Below are 13863 nucleotides of genomic sequence, written 5' to 3'. Positions count from 1 at the left end.
AGGATGGCTGGTCACCCTAGTGTCATTCTCCCCCAAACCCTTCTGAACCCTGCAGGTGGGTTCCACACAGATGACCCTAATGGTTTCCCACCCCCCACCCTTCCCCTGCACCCTTGTGCTCCAGAAAAAGCCACACTATTTTGCTTCCTTTCGTGTTTCAGACCCAGCTCCTATGGGTCCTGAGGTGCCATACCTCCCCCGGTGCCCTTGGGGCCCAAGCCTCCTTCCTCCCCCGGTCCCACAAGGTCCTGTCCAGTTGACCTTTCCACCCTAGTGGGTGGCAGGCCTTGGGACCCCAATCCACAGTTGAGAAATGAAACCCCAGGGCAACCTCAAAGTCAGGGCCAGAGGCATTTCCTCAGACGGCTCAAGAGAAACCTGGGCTGCCACCTCATAGCTGTGATTCAAGCAACTATCCCCAGGCCCCCCACAGCCCCTCACCCATCCTGCCCCTCCTAGGGTTCCACACCCCAAGTGTCACAGGCTCACATGCTCTCCATGTAAACATCTTCATTACATCTTTAATGCTCTCACATGGAGCTGCTCTGGGTTAAATTACAGCTGTATGCATCCTGAATTCCTGGCAGCCTCCAGTCGACTCAAGTGCTAACGTATTTATAGCATTTAGAGGAGGGAATAAATCCAGAACCTTCCCCATGGGGGCTTCCTAGGCCCTTCCCTCCTGACACATGGCATTTGCTCAATGGAAGGTCTGCATACACTACCCCTGCATCCCCTCCAGCCAGCGGCGGACAGTGACGGTGAAGAGGCTGGGCACAGGACGTGCCTCTGTGGATGCTTGTGTGCATATGTATGCCCAGCGTAAAAAATGCCCCGCTCTTGGGGTCTGTCTCTGCCCAATGCCTTGCCAGGACCCCTGGTATCAGCCCTGACCCTCCAAGGCTTATGGAGAGGCCAAGTGCAGGGACCCATCTCCCCACTCTCTAAACACTGAATGGCTCTTCCCATAGATGGGATGGAGGTGGGGAATTCAAACATAGACTAAGTTTTTTAGATGTTTTTCTGAGGTGCAATCCCTCACCTGCTTTCAGGCAGTCATAACTGCCCCCTCTAGCCCGTAGCCTGTGATTACTGCCCTCAGACCAACAGCCTCTTCCAACCCCAGATCCTCAGTAGAGCCCAAGACAGGGAGCCGTTTTCAGCAGGTGAGCCCAGTGAAGCAATGCAGTGGAGAGAGGAACCGTGCTGTGTGTGCTTCCCTCTTCCCTGCAGTCCTGAAGATTGAAGGCAGAGAAGATAGCCTACCCTGATGCTCCACTACATACCATGGGGTAGAGGTCGACTTGGATGGTGGGGCCAGTGTGGACAATCTCATCCTGCCCGCTGTGCTGGGACAGACACATGTCTGTCCATGGGCACACTCATGCACATGCATGAGGCCTCTTGGCAGGTCTGGGGGGGCTGCATCCTTCCACTTCCATTCCCCTACTTCCTTCCCCCTCAGCTCCCATCCTAGCTTGGCCCCAGTAACATCTGGTTGCCAAGGATGGGTGGCTGGGAGACCTCCTGGACCCTCTGTAGTACGGATGGACCCTGGGTGTGAATTGCCCTTCTCCTGGCATCCTTGCATACTGGACAGTTTCAGCTCCATCTCTGGGCTTCTCAGGGCCCATAACAGATGCTACCCTACCCTGTCCCTATAACTTGGGTGGTTTCCTCTCCCCACCCCGGAGGAGGCTCCAAATTCCAAAAAACAGGTCTCTCCCTAACAGAGGGAAACCTCCCCTTTCCTCCCCCAATCCCTCCCACTCCGTATCTCCCCCATTTCCTCCACATTAGCGGGGCAGACCCTGATGTGAGGGATCTGGACAGGGGATGAGGAAGCCAGCAGAGGCTCTTGACCTTCTCAGCATGAGGGATGCCCTCTGTGCCAGGGCCCTCAGGTCAGGAGAAGTCAGTGGTCAGAAGTCCAGCCTGGCTAGGGCCCTCTCTTAGAGTCTAGAGTCAGCAGGTGGATCTGGAGAACAGCTGGGGCCTGGCTCAGCCCTCTCGTGTCTTGGCAGGGCAGATCTTCAGAGTAGGTCTTGACAATCAGGGAGTGGGGAGCTCCGTGGGCACCGTGGCGGGTCTCTATCAGAAGTCCAGGCTTGTCCCAGGCCACTCACGCATGGATGGCATTGGCCACATCGGTAAACACCAGCCGGCTGGGCCTCTGCAGTGGGCCCTGGGAGGGCAGAGTAGTCTGCAGGAAGACAGGCAGGGGCATCAGAGAACATGGGCAAGGCCATGCACTCACTGGCCCGGTCAACTCCACCCTCACTTCCTGGTGCCTGCTTACGCTTGGCACTAGCAATGGCTTCTGCCTGGAATGCCCTCCCTGCAAGCTCAGCCTAGAAATACGACTTGGCTCAGATGACTCCTCCCCAGCTTGCCCTGTCACCTTGGAGGCGCTTACTGTGTTGATTTAATTATGCATGCATTGCCTTTTCCCAGCGGGGGATCAGAGGGCTGGACTCTGTACCCCTAGGCCCTAGCACAGGGGCTGGTACAAGGAGGAACATGGGAAACAAGTATCAAGTGGCCAGCAGTCCCAGCGGCTGGGTGGACCAAGGTTCTCAGTTCGAGTTTCTGAATATCCCAAGGGGGCAATATATCCTGACCCAGGTGATGCAGAACTGGTGGCAAAACCAAAGGGTCTTCAGACTCCCAGCCTGGATTCTTTCTGAGCCCAAGAAGACGCAAAGAGGCTGGATGAGTCAGGGGCAGGCCAGGGCTGCTCATGGTGCTCTGGCCCTTGGGGATTTGGGGAAATGGTGGCAAGTGGTCAGGCAGCCCAGTGGCTACAACAGGATGGCCACACAGGTACCCATCCCTTTGGACACAGGAGGCAAGTTTGGCTGGGATCTTCACACGCCTGGGTCTGTCAGCCACTGGGAATCCACCAGCCTACTCAGAGGTACTGCTGCCCAAGAGTCTGACCCCATCCACAACCCACTCAGGACCACGGACCCTCAGGAAGCAGAGGAACCTGGGGTCCTAACCGCCAACAATCTCCCCCATTAGTCCTTTCCTACTTTCCTAACCAGTACGTGGGGGCACATGGGGCAAGAATTAGGATTTTCAATTGTAGATGAGAACACTGAGGCTCAGAGATGCCAGTGGGGCTCCCAAGATCAGCAGGCTATGGGGCAGAGCCAGGCTGTATCCCAGGACTGCCTCGGCCTGGCCTTGCGCTGTGAGTTTGTGGGTGGCCCCAGAGCAATATGACCACTTTCTGAACAAATCTGGAAAAAGCCATGTACCCAATACCTGCCATCTGACCACAAGGCAGGTGCTAGAAAGCTGCATGAGAAAGGAGGGAGGGTGAGGGTGGAGGACAGAGGATGCTGCAGGCGGGGTGGGGAGCCTGGTCAGTGCCCACCTTGCCCTGCATGGCCTGCACAGAAGTAGCAGCCTGTACGGAGGCGGCGTCCCGCCCATGCTCCAGCAGCTCCTGCTCCAACTCATCTTGTTCCTCCGTGGGGTCGAAGTTGTACATGGGCATGAGCTGGTGGCGTAGCTTCTCCAGCCTGGGGATGGGGGCAAAGGCTGCTGGGGACAGGGCAGGCCCTTCCCCTCCCAGCAGCCCTCCAGGCCCTGCCTCCTGACTAGCTGAGCCACAGCACACAACCATGCTTAGGGCCTTAAGATTTCCCTTGAAATGGGAACAAATGACAGACATTTTTGCACCTATAGTACCAGCTTAATCCCTTAAATGGGTAGCCAGGGAGGCAGCAGTTACCCACTCCAGGGTAAGGCCATATGCCAAGTAGCTGTCATCCATGGGCCCCACAGGGATCACCTAGGCTAGGGCCTTGCTGTAATCCACAGCGTCTGAGTCTCAGGTGGAACTGGGGAGCCAGTAGCCGTTAGCTCAGAGCAACAGGGCAAGGGTGGCTGGGCAGTTGGATGGGAGTAATCCCAGCCTTCCCCCTCCCTGCCTATCCCCAGTCCCAGGGTTATACCCAGTTATCTAGAATCCTCACACCTGCCTGCCCTGTGTGTGAGATCCTTGTGCAAGGGGGGCCCTCAACCCTCCCCAAAGGGAAGTGGTCACCCCCAACCATGAATGGGCAGGACAGGCCTTGACTCCCACTTCCTTCGGAGCCCAGCCCAGCACTGCCCATGGCCTCAAGTTTTGGGTGGGATTTGGGTTTGGGTGGGGAATTACCTCTTCTTCTTCCTGATGTACAAAACCTGCAAGAGAAGGAGCAGCATCAAATGGCAAGGAGAGGAGGCCCTGAGGAACCCAGCAGCCCTTCTGGATGGGGACATGCTGAGGCTGACGAACAAGAGACCCATGGGTCCCCATCCTAACGACACATATACCACCCCCGCTTCACCTTCATGCCTCCTCTTTTTTTTTTTTTGAGACAGAGTCTTGCTCTGTCACCCAGGCTGGAGTGCAGTGGCACAATCTCGGCTCACTGCAACCTCCGCCTCCAAGGTTCAAGTGATTCTCCTGCCTAAGCCTCCCGAGTAGCTGGGATTACAGGTGTGCACCACCACACCTGGCTAATTTTTGTATTTTTAGTAGAGATGGGGTTTTACCATGTTGGCCAGGCTGGTCTTGAACTCCTGGCCTTGTGATCCACCCACCTCGGCCTCCCAAAGTGCTGGGATTACAGGCGTGAGCCACCACACCGGCCCCATGACTCCTTTTGACATTGTTAGCTGCAGACCGTGCCTAGACTGAGTTTGGGGACTCAGAGGCTCCCTCCAGCCTGGGAGCCCACGCAGTTAGGCCCAGCCTGGGGACTGGTGGGCCCCACCTATTGGCTGGGCTGCCAATACTAACTGTAGCTCCAGCCACTCAGCACCTGCCTGTGGCTCCCCAGGGCTGAAGAAGAAAGGGAAAACTTCAGCACATCCCCCCACCTCAACTCTTCCCAGGCCCAAAGCCACATGCAGGCAAAAAGTAAAGGGAACAAGTGAGGCAGCACATGCCTGTAGTCCCAGTTACTCAAGACGCTGAGGCAGGAGGATCTCTTGAGCCCAGGAGTTCGAGTCCAGCCTGGGCAACATACTGACATCCCATCTCTATAACATGTAAAAAGAACCAGGGACAGGCAGTGGCCAGACTCTGCAGCGTGTAGAGCACTGGCTCTAGGCAAGGCCCTGAGCTGGTGGTCTCCAGAGTTCCTATGGGAGGCTGACGGCCCCCAGTGGACTAAGGTAGGGGTTGGGGACTGGAGCTCCTAGGCATCAGCCCAGGTCAACCCCCAAAAACTCTGATGTAAGAGGAACCTAACAAGGCCCCTAGGTCTGGTCCCCCATTGTACAACCTTGAAGATGAGGGCCTAGGCAGCCTGAGAAAACATCTAGGACCTCTAGGCCAGAGTAAGAAACCCTGTACAATGCGCTGAGGAGAGGGAGGAAGTGGGTAAGACTTGGGGGACCACCTTGGGTGGGGAATCCGGGGACCTCTGCCATTATCCTGCTCTTCCCTAAACTGGCAGTTTCTGACTACCAGGAGCATGACTACCTCTGCCTGGGGGAAAGCACAGCCCTGTGGTTTACCCCAAATCCTCCCACATTCTTTGTGCCCCATTCACAGCTTGAATCTGGTTTGATTTCCAGCCTGGCCCAGAGCTCCTCCTGCAGGACCCCCAAAACCTGCAAAGAAACTAGGGTATCGATCCTCACTCTCCCCTCCTGTCCAGGGTCTCATGTAGGGGTGCTCCCTTGCTCTCCTGTGGGTAGGCTGTGACAGGAACTCTGGGGTCTTCTGGCCCAGCCCCTGCCACCCTTAGCAAGTGGATCCAGCCCCAGCCCCAGCCCCTGTGGTCCCTACCTCTCAGCCCCTGCCCCAAGCCCTCCTCCCTCCCCTGAGACCCTGGGATTCAGAAGGATCTACAGAAAAGGCCAGAACCTTTACCCAATTTCCATGCCTTTTCCCCTCTTCTTCAGCTAACAGCCACCCACACACCCTCCTTTCCAAATCTTCCCTACCCCTCACTGTCCAGGAGGTGCAGCCCCGCCTCCTCCAGGAACCTCCCCCACCACTGATCCTGGTCTGCCCATACCAAGCACTTTTCCTTCCTGGGTAAGGCAGAAAGCCTGGTGCAGATTTGCTCCTCCTTGTACCCACAGCCCTGCTTGAGGCTGGCATCGGGGAGAGGAAGCAGCACTCAGTCAGCACCTCTGGGCCTGTCTCCGGTCCCCAGGAGCTATCTTCTGCCCTCCGCTGCCTTTGTCCTATGAGCTTCCTACCTCTGATTTTGGCAAGAGGGGCATCCACCCAGGCCTTCTGAATGTTCCTCTAGAACAAAGAGTAAGAGAGCATTCTCAAGTTCCAAGGACAAAACCTTTCACTGAAAGTAACGAGGGCAGTTTCTAGGCCCCATTCTGCCCTTAAGGGTGCCTCCATCTGCTTACCCACTGCATGGGTGCCAAGGGAAAACATTGGCATCCTGCCTTACCTCCACCCAGGAGACCTCTCAGGCCTTGGCCTCATTCTGCCTGTGCTGCACCCTGGGCCTGCTTGCTGGCTGGCAGTTGCTCCCTGGCAGCAATCTGGAGCCTGCGGGGCCCATATGGCAACCCTGGTTTAACAGCAGCTCCAACCAGGCCATGATGGGCCATCCACAGCCCTACTTGTCAGAGCAACATGCTCCTGAGCCCAAGGCCAGCCATCAGAGCCTGCGAGGAGCAGTGGGCAGAATCCTACCATTGCCAGGCATACTGGGGAACCTCAGGGGCACCCCATCCTCCCTAGTCTTAGCCTGCATGATCTCCAGTGGTCCCTCAGTGACATTCTGAGTGTCCATGTATCATCTTAGGGGGACAGCCCATATCCTTAGGGACTGATACCAGATCAAGAGGCATCACACTCACTACTGAAGGATACCTGCAGCCCTCTCCCCAGCCCCCTTCCTTCCTGATGGCTGCCACCTCCACCCCTTCTCATGACATGGAGGCCAGGCTTCCACTTTGAGGTCTCAGCTCTAATTTTGCTTCTCAGCTGTCCCTAACCACCTAGCCTGGAAAGCACTCCTGCTTTCCTGCTTGAGTCCCCAAGTCAGTCCCTGCAGGCTTCCCTTCGAACCCTTGGTTTTTATCTGTTTCCCACTCCCTGTAAGAACCACAGGGCAGGACCTTGTCTTCCCAGCCTCTATTGGGTCCCAAAGTCCTGGTCCAGGGCAGGTACTCAGTAAATAATTGCCAAGTGAATAAATGAATGTTCACTGCCAACAGCCTCCCATGCACAGATCGTCTTACCCAGACTCTGCAGCCCACGGTCCACGTCAACCACCTTTAAGCCTTTTCTTCTATTGCAACCCCACATCCACTGCCCTAACTGTCCTGCTGGCTGCTCACAGAACCCTCTGTCTGCCTCCAAACTTTTGCCCATCAGGACCCTCCACTTGGAACTCCCTGACTACTATGTGGCCTTCCCGACCCAGCTCAAGACACCATGTATTCCCGAGAACCTTTTCTGTTGTTTCCAGTTGGAAGCATAGCCTCTCTGGTCTCTGGGCCCCAGTGGACAAATCTCTGTGGGAGAGGAGGACCGCACTCTCATTAATAGATTGTTGGCCAGGCACAGAGGCTCATGCCTGTAATCCCAGCACTTTGGGAGGCCAACGGGGACAGATCACTTGAGGCCAGGAGTTCAAGACCAGCCTGGCTAACACAGCGAAACCCCATCTCTACTAAAAATACAAAAATTAGCCGGGCGTGGCAGCTTATGCCTGTAATCCCAGCTACTTGGGAGTCTGAGGCAGGAGACTCGCTTAAGCCCCGGAGGTGGAGGTTGCAGTGAGCTGAGGTCGAGCCATTGCACTCCAGCCTGCACGACGGAGCAAGACTCTGTCTCAAAAATAACAACAACAACAACAACCAGATTGTCTTCTGATTGATTAGGCTCTCTATAAATCTAAACACTGATTATCCTCCCCCAGCCTACCCCAGCTCTCACCATGGCCACAGCCAGGCCTATCACCGTGATGATCCCAAAGGACAGAAGCATGGTACCCACGCCGGCCGTGCCACCAGCCGCATCAGGGATTCTGGTGTCATTAAAGGTGGTGGCCTCTGGGCTGAGGGTAGTGGTCTCGGAGGCTGGCCCATCTGTGGCAGGTTCCAGGTCAGACTCAGAGGTGGGTGGGCGGCTGCTGAACCAGCCCCTAGCAGATGCAGTCCTGGAGTTCATGCTGACGCGGAGAGGGCCCTGGCTGAGAGGCTGCCTGATGCCAGTCAACCTGCCCACTCACTCCTGACTCCGGAGTGCCCCAGCCTGTGGTTCCTGCCACCTGTGGTGGCCACCTGCACAGCCACCTCCTTGGATAAAGGGAGCCCCCTGCCTTCCTGGGTGCTAGAAAGGAAAGAATAAGAAACATGAGGCTAAGGACAGGGGCTCAGTAGTGAGATGAAGTCTCTCTAGGTTCTGAAAGCACTGGGGAGGTAAAGGTTTGAGGGCAAGGATGAGGGCAAGTTCAGGAGACATTAGGACACATACTTTACGTATCTACGGTGCCCCTGTTTTTAGGAACAAAAATGAAGCCCTGCATCCTCTGTCTGTGGGTAAGATGATCCTAGTGATCAAACCTGGAAGATATGAAAGGCAGCAGGGATGTTTGAAAGAAAAAGTCTCCCTCCCCTGATCAAAAACTCCCCACAACCTGCGTCCCCATATCCCCCACCTCCCCATATCCACCTCCTCATTCCCTGCCTCCCACATCCCTCATCCTGCTTGAGGAAAAAAATACCACAGCTTTTTCCTTTCCTGGAAGGAAACACTTGCCCAAGAGTCAGACAGGCCTGTCTTTGAAACCTAGCTCAGCCGCTTAACTAGTGATCCCTAGAAAGTCACTCCACCTCTCTGTGTCTCCGTTTTCCTGAGTCTAAGGTGGGGATATTGAGAACATCCCCACAGGGTCATGGGGTTACAGAAATGGCAGAACAAACAGGTCTCGAAGAAAGACTTAGCTCAGCACAACCCCCATCCACAGTAAGCATCCACTACATGTTAGATTTTCTCCCCATGGCCAACCCAGTCACAAAGGGGAGCCATGGCAGCCCCTGGACCCAGTCCACTGTGTGGTCCAGACTATGCTTGGAGTGTGGGTCGAGGCTGATGTGGAAAGACCGGAAGACAAGAAGGAGAGAGAGGCTCTGGTTCTCTGGCGGGGCTTCTCCTTAGGCTCTCGGGGACATTGGACTGCCCTCCCCACCCACCAACAATAGAGGGGCTGCTAGGGTCAAGGAGAAAGGTGAGGCAGGAATGGAGCTCCCAGTTTGGGTGCCTTCTCTTCCTTTACCCTCCTCCCCTGGAAGCAGAGGGTGAGAGATTTGCCCAGTGCAGAGGGCCCTGGTTAAGGTGGGGTGGGAAGAGGTCCCAGCCAAGCTGCAGATGGGGCGGCCTAGGGAGAGGAGGGATACCTAGCTCGTGGGTGCACACATCCCCCTTTGCTGGTTCATGGGCATTAGTGGGGTTGCCTCCCTGTGCAGATGCATGGGCGTGTGTGAGGTGTGTACACACCTCTGATGGTCCCTGAGGAAGGGGCAAGGCTGGCAGAGGGTTATGGGGTAGAAAGGCTCATCCCTCTTTGCCTTCTCCCTCCAGCTAGGCTGGGCACATAGAAAGTCCCGGGTTCTTTTCTTGGCTTTGCAACTGATCCCGGGCGTGACCTTGGGCCAAACCCTTAACTCGTGCCCTGGGGCTCTGTTTACATCGCCTCCCAAAGGAGAGAAGGGGCCCTACTGACCACTTACCAGGCCTGCCTCAGGGTCCAAAGGGGAAGGGAAGGAAACCGGGGTAAAAGGGGTCGGCACCGCGATCTTCGAGAACCCGCATGCAGTTCTCCACCAGGTCTCTCAGTCCTCCCTGCCTCAATCCCCATGCCCGCCTCCGCGACCCTGTGATGCCTGCCTTTTTGCACAGGAGCAGCGACCTCAGCACTTACTTAATCCTCTCCCGGCGCCGAGCTCAGTTGGAGAGGCTAGGGGTGGTAGTGACTGGCAGGAGGCCGGGGCGGGGGGAACCCCAAGGCCCGGCGTCAGGGGCTGCGGGTCCGACCCGAGATCCGCCCTCCCTGCAAGCTCCGAGCCGCTGGCCAGGCCCGCTACTGCGCACCAGCCGCATCCGCGAGCGCTGGCTCTGCCGGCCTGAGCTAGGGTGGGTAGGGCCGGGACCCACGGCGGAGGTGGGGCCGGGCCGAGCAGCCTCGGGGAATCCCCGAAGCTACAGCGCCTTGCCTCCCTGCACGCTCCGCTCCCCCGGCCCCCGATTGGCTGTCGGGCCTAGAGCCCGCCCACAATTGGACCGTTCGCTTGTCGCTCGGGTCTGGCTCCACCCCCAGAGGGAGCCTGGAGCCTGGTCGCAGTTTTTAGAGACTACCCCTCACCCCGTGGCCTGCGCTGAAGTTGGGCGGGGGACCGTGGGTGGCCAGGCCCTTCCGGGCCAGAACTCGGGACCCCTGCCAGCTACCCGTGCCAGGACAGACTCACGCCCCCAAAACGCGGATGGATGTACAGAGGAGACTTGGGGAGAGCACTGGACTGGGAGTCCTTGGGCCTGCACTGAACTCTGGCAGACTTTGTGACCTTGAAGAAACTGCTTTTCCCTTCCTGAACCTTGGCTTTCTACTCAGACGGGTCCTCTGGTGTGAGGGTTCTTGGCAAATGACTCCAACCCCGGGCTAGAAATGGGGAATCTTCGTCTAGAGAAGTTGAGAGTGGGGTGGATTTATTATTGGGCACCCCGACCCAGGCAAGTCTACATATACCCTCACAATAGCTTCCATCCACGGCATGATCAGCTCAGGGAAGGACCCCTCAGATACTCCTGATCCGCCGGTTTTCAAAGGAGTTTTTGGGAGTCACAGCGTAGCCTGGTACAAATGCAAACGCCCCTGTGTCTCCCGGTCTGGGAAGGAGGTAGGGAAACAGCATGTTTAATAGTAGTTTAAGGCCGGGCATGGTGGCTTACTCCTGTAATCCCAGCACTTTGAGAGGCCAAGGCGATGGATCACCTGAAGTCAGGAGTTCGAGACCAGCCTGATCAACATGGTGAAACCCCGTCTCTATTAAAAATACAGAATTAGCGGGTCGTGTTGGCTCACGCCTGTAATCCCAGCTACTTGGGAGGCTGAGGCAGGAGAATAGCTTGAACCCGGAGGCCGAGGTTGCAGTGAGCAGAGATCGCGCCATTGTACTTCAGCCTGGACAACAAAAGCAAAACTCCGTCTCAAAAAAAAAAAAAAAAAAAACTAGTTAACAGTGTTCTAGTTAACAGTACTTTCTGGTGGGGGGATGTTGACAAGATACACTTTGCGAGACGCTGCTGTGTATTTTATAGAAGGTGCAACTGAGGTCCAGAGGGGTCCCAACACCTGGAGAAGTTGCCAATAGAGTCAAGATTCGAATCAGTAAAAGAGCGGCCCCTGGGGTCTGGCCGCCAGTCGGCCGGCCCCCTGGTGGGCTTGGGCCGCTGACCTCGGTAGGGTCACGACACTGGGACTGGACCCCAAAGTTGGACCAGCCTTCAACACTGGAACCCGCCCACGCACATCTCCACCCCGCCCACAGGCTAAGATAGACCACGCCCCCGGACATCTGGTCCCCGCCCGAACACCCGGGCCCTCTGGTGACACGCCCCCGTTCCGGCAGGCTACTGGGCTCCGCCCACACACCTCCCCGGCCTGGTTGCTAAACGCCAGCTCGGAGCAATCCCCTTAGGCTGGAGCCAAATCCCTGCTGTGATTTTAAGGAAGACCGGCAGGTCCGGGCCCCCAGGGGTCAACCCCACACACATCCCTGCACTTTCCTGCATGCAGGCCTGCGGGCGTAGAGGGAGTGGAATTCACAGCCTCCCCACCCTTCCGCAGGGGTCTCCTGGGAGGAACCCACCAGCGATGGGAACCCTGAAGCTGGGCTACGGCGTCCGCCCGAGCCTTTTCTTAAACGCGCCGACCCCGGAAGCGGGGCGTCCGAGGGAGCGCGCGACGGGCCACGCACGTCCGGGCGTCCAGTTCGGGGCAGCTTCTCCGGCTGGTGGGCGGGTGGGGCAGCCTTTCAGGCAGGTATGCATGGGAGGTGGGGATCGGAACGGGGTGTTTCTACTGCAACCGCCTGGAGACCTGGCCGGTACCATTCTCCATAGTGCAGATGGGGAAACAGGGTTGGAGAGAGGGGACCTCGTCTGGGTCGTTAACAATGCGGTGCGTAGCTGTGAGGGAGTTTACACCTCTGACTTCGGGCCTTGGCTCCTGGGACGGCGCACTGGTGCACAGAGCCGCTTCTGGAGTCTGGTGGACTCGGGTTCGTGTCTTGCCTGGGACAGTTTCTTTTCTTTTCTTTTTTTTTTTTTTTTTTTGAGACGGAGTCTCTCTCTGGCACCCAGGCTGGAGTGCAGTGGCGTGACCTCGGCTCGCTGCAACCTCCGTCTGCTGGGTTCAAGCAGTTCTCCTGCCTCAGCCTCCCGAGTAGCTGGGACTACAGGTGCGCGTCACTATGCCCGGCTAATTTTTTGTATTTTTAGTAGAGACAGGGTTTCACCATGCTGGCCAGGCTGGTCTCGAACTCCTGACCTCGTGATCCGCGCACCTCGGCCTCCCAAAGTGCTGGGATTACAGGCGTGAGCCACCGTGCCCAGCTTGCCTGGGACAGTTTCTACCTGAGTGACGTTGGGCAAGTCGCTTCCCTTCTCTGACCCTACTTGTATCTGAAGATGTGGCACTTAGCAGGTGCTCAATAAATGCTAGTTTGGACTTTTATCTGGAAGCAAAGGGGACCGCTGATTTAAACCTTCAGTTAAACTTGCTTGTGACCTCTTTAAATATAAAATTGTAAATTTTTTAGTTGGTGGTTTACGCTGATGTCCTGGATTATAGGTTAAATTAGGAGGAAATTTTCAGCATGTAAATCCATGACAGTACACACACAATGTCAGATTCAAAGCTCCCAATCAAAGGCAATCATCTGCTCCTTGTAACATCAGTTAAGATCATGTAACATCTGGTCCTTGCTGTGTGTTGAGCTGCCTCCCAGGCCTTGGATATTCGTAGACTAATGCACTGCTTGCCATGGGTTTGGTGTGATTTTCCCCCATCTTATGGATTAAGAAAGTGAAATTCAGAAATAATGACTTGCTCAAGATCACACACGCTAGGTTAGACACAGATCTGTCCTGTCCCCACATATGTGCCCTAACCTACCACCAACCCATTTATTAGCAGAGACTGAGCTATGGGCTCAGCCCACTCCAGCTAAAAATGTGAGGAAAACGTTAAGTGGCCAAGACAAGAATGATCAAATAGGTGGGTAAGGCTCTAAATGGAGTCAAGGGGGTGTCAGAGCAAGAGCAAAACTATTCTCAGGCAATGTATTGGTAGAAGCGGGGGTGTCATACAAGGCTCACCTGCTTTCCTGGTTCCTCTCACTCCCAGGGTGGCAACCAACTATATCTGAGGACCAGAGCCATTTTGAGGCACCAGAGCTTGTGACCTCTCCATCTCCACCCAGCTGGGTCCAGGGGCCACTCTCAGCACCCACCCCAGCAGCTGACATCATAAAGCAGACTTGGGAACCTGGAAGCACTCTGGAGAACCTTTTCCTGAGACATGCAGCTTTGGGGTCGAATGCTGTGGGCCCTCCTGTCCGGCCCAGGGAGGAGGGGAAGTACCCGGGGCTGGGCCTTCAGCTCATGGCAACCCCAACCACCTCTGGCTGGGTTATCCAGTGCCACAGAACTGGTCAGCCACTGGACTCGGGTCTTTGAGAAGAGGGGTATCCCTGAGGCCCGGGAATCCAGTGAGTACATCGTGGCTCATGTCCTTGGAGCCAAAACAGTTAAGTTTAGTGTTGTCAAGAGGACAGGAAGAGGGAGGAGGGAGGACTTGGGGAGGGGATATCCAGGTT

The 13863-nt window shown here is 56.2% G+C and overlaps 2 protein-coding genes across 19 annotated transcripts in view; one reads left to right on the top strand and one right to left on the bottom strand.

Annotated features, from left to right (window-relative positions):
* Positions 1–495: 495 nt before the first annotated feature.
* On the bottom strand, positions 496–13488 carry C2H3orf18 (chromosome 2 C3orf18 homolog). 7 transcript variants are annotated; one of them, XR_010139203.1, is made up of 6 exons: positions 13364–13486; positions 7922–8317; positions 4172–4197; positions 3383–3530; positions 1864–2203; positions 496–1235 (listed from the first exon to the last, which is right to left on the bottom strand). XR_010139203.1 is itself a non-coding variant. In XM_054550687.2 (5 exons), exons 2-5 carry the CDS (start codon positions 8153–8155, stop codon positions 2123–2125), a joined length of 489 nt encoding a protein of 162 aa, XP_054406662.1. In that variant the 5' UTR covers positions 8156–8317; positions 13364–13488; the 3' UTR covers positions 496–2122. The 7 variants fall into 7 exon arrangements, 4 of the variants coding, with proteins under 4 accessions (XP_054406662.1, XP_024100720.1, XP_054406663.1 ...); XR_010139204.1 differs by lacking the exon at positions 13364–13486 and adding an exon at positions 9718–10359; XR_010139202.1 differs by lacking the exon at positions 13364–13486 and adding an exon at positions 9909–10207.
* HEMK1 (HemK methyltransferase family member 1) overlaps positions 13465–13863 on the top strand; it is a 35719-nt gene continuing 35320 nt past the window's right edge. For 10 of the 12 annotated variants that reach the window (XR_008523288.2, XR_654538.4, XR_010139201.1 and 7 more), the window contains exon 1: positions 13465–13793. Coding sequence is in view for 3 of the 12 variants with exons in the window: in XM_063722087.1 (XP_063578157.1) it covers positions 13566–13793 (228 nt within the window). In the remaining 9 variants the exon portion in view is untranslated. The remainder of the gene's footprint in view (positions 13794–13863) is intronic. The other 2 variants (XM_054550683.2, XM_054550684.2) reach the window with 2 other exon arrangements.

This window comes from Pongo abelii, chromosome 2, assembly GCF_028885655.2.
Source record: "Pongo abelii isolate AG06213 chromosome 2, NHGRI_mPonAbe1-v2.0_pri, whole genome shotgun sequence".
NCBI lineage: Eukaryota > Metazoa > Chordata > Mammalia > Primates > Hominidae > Pongo > Pongo abelii.
This window is presented reverse-complemented; position numbering and strand designations above follow the sequence as displayed.

Excerpts from the sequence above, each read along its gene's own strand:
- C2H3orf18 (XM_054550687.2), bottom strand. The coding sequence starts at position 8,155 with ATGAACTCCAGGACTGCATCTGCTAGGGGCTGGTTCAGCAGCCGCCCA. Across the intron at positions 4,198-7,921 it reads TAGGCCTGGCTGTGGCCATG|GTTTTGTACATCAGGAAGAA; the intron begins GTGAGAGCTGGG and ends CTTCTCTTGCAG. Across the intron at positions 2,204-3,382 it reads TGCAGGCCATGCAGGGCAAG|ACTACTCTGCCCTCCCAGGG; the intron begins GTGGGCACTGAC and ends GTCTTCCTGCAG.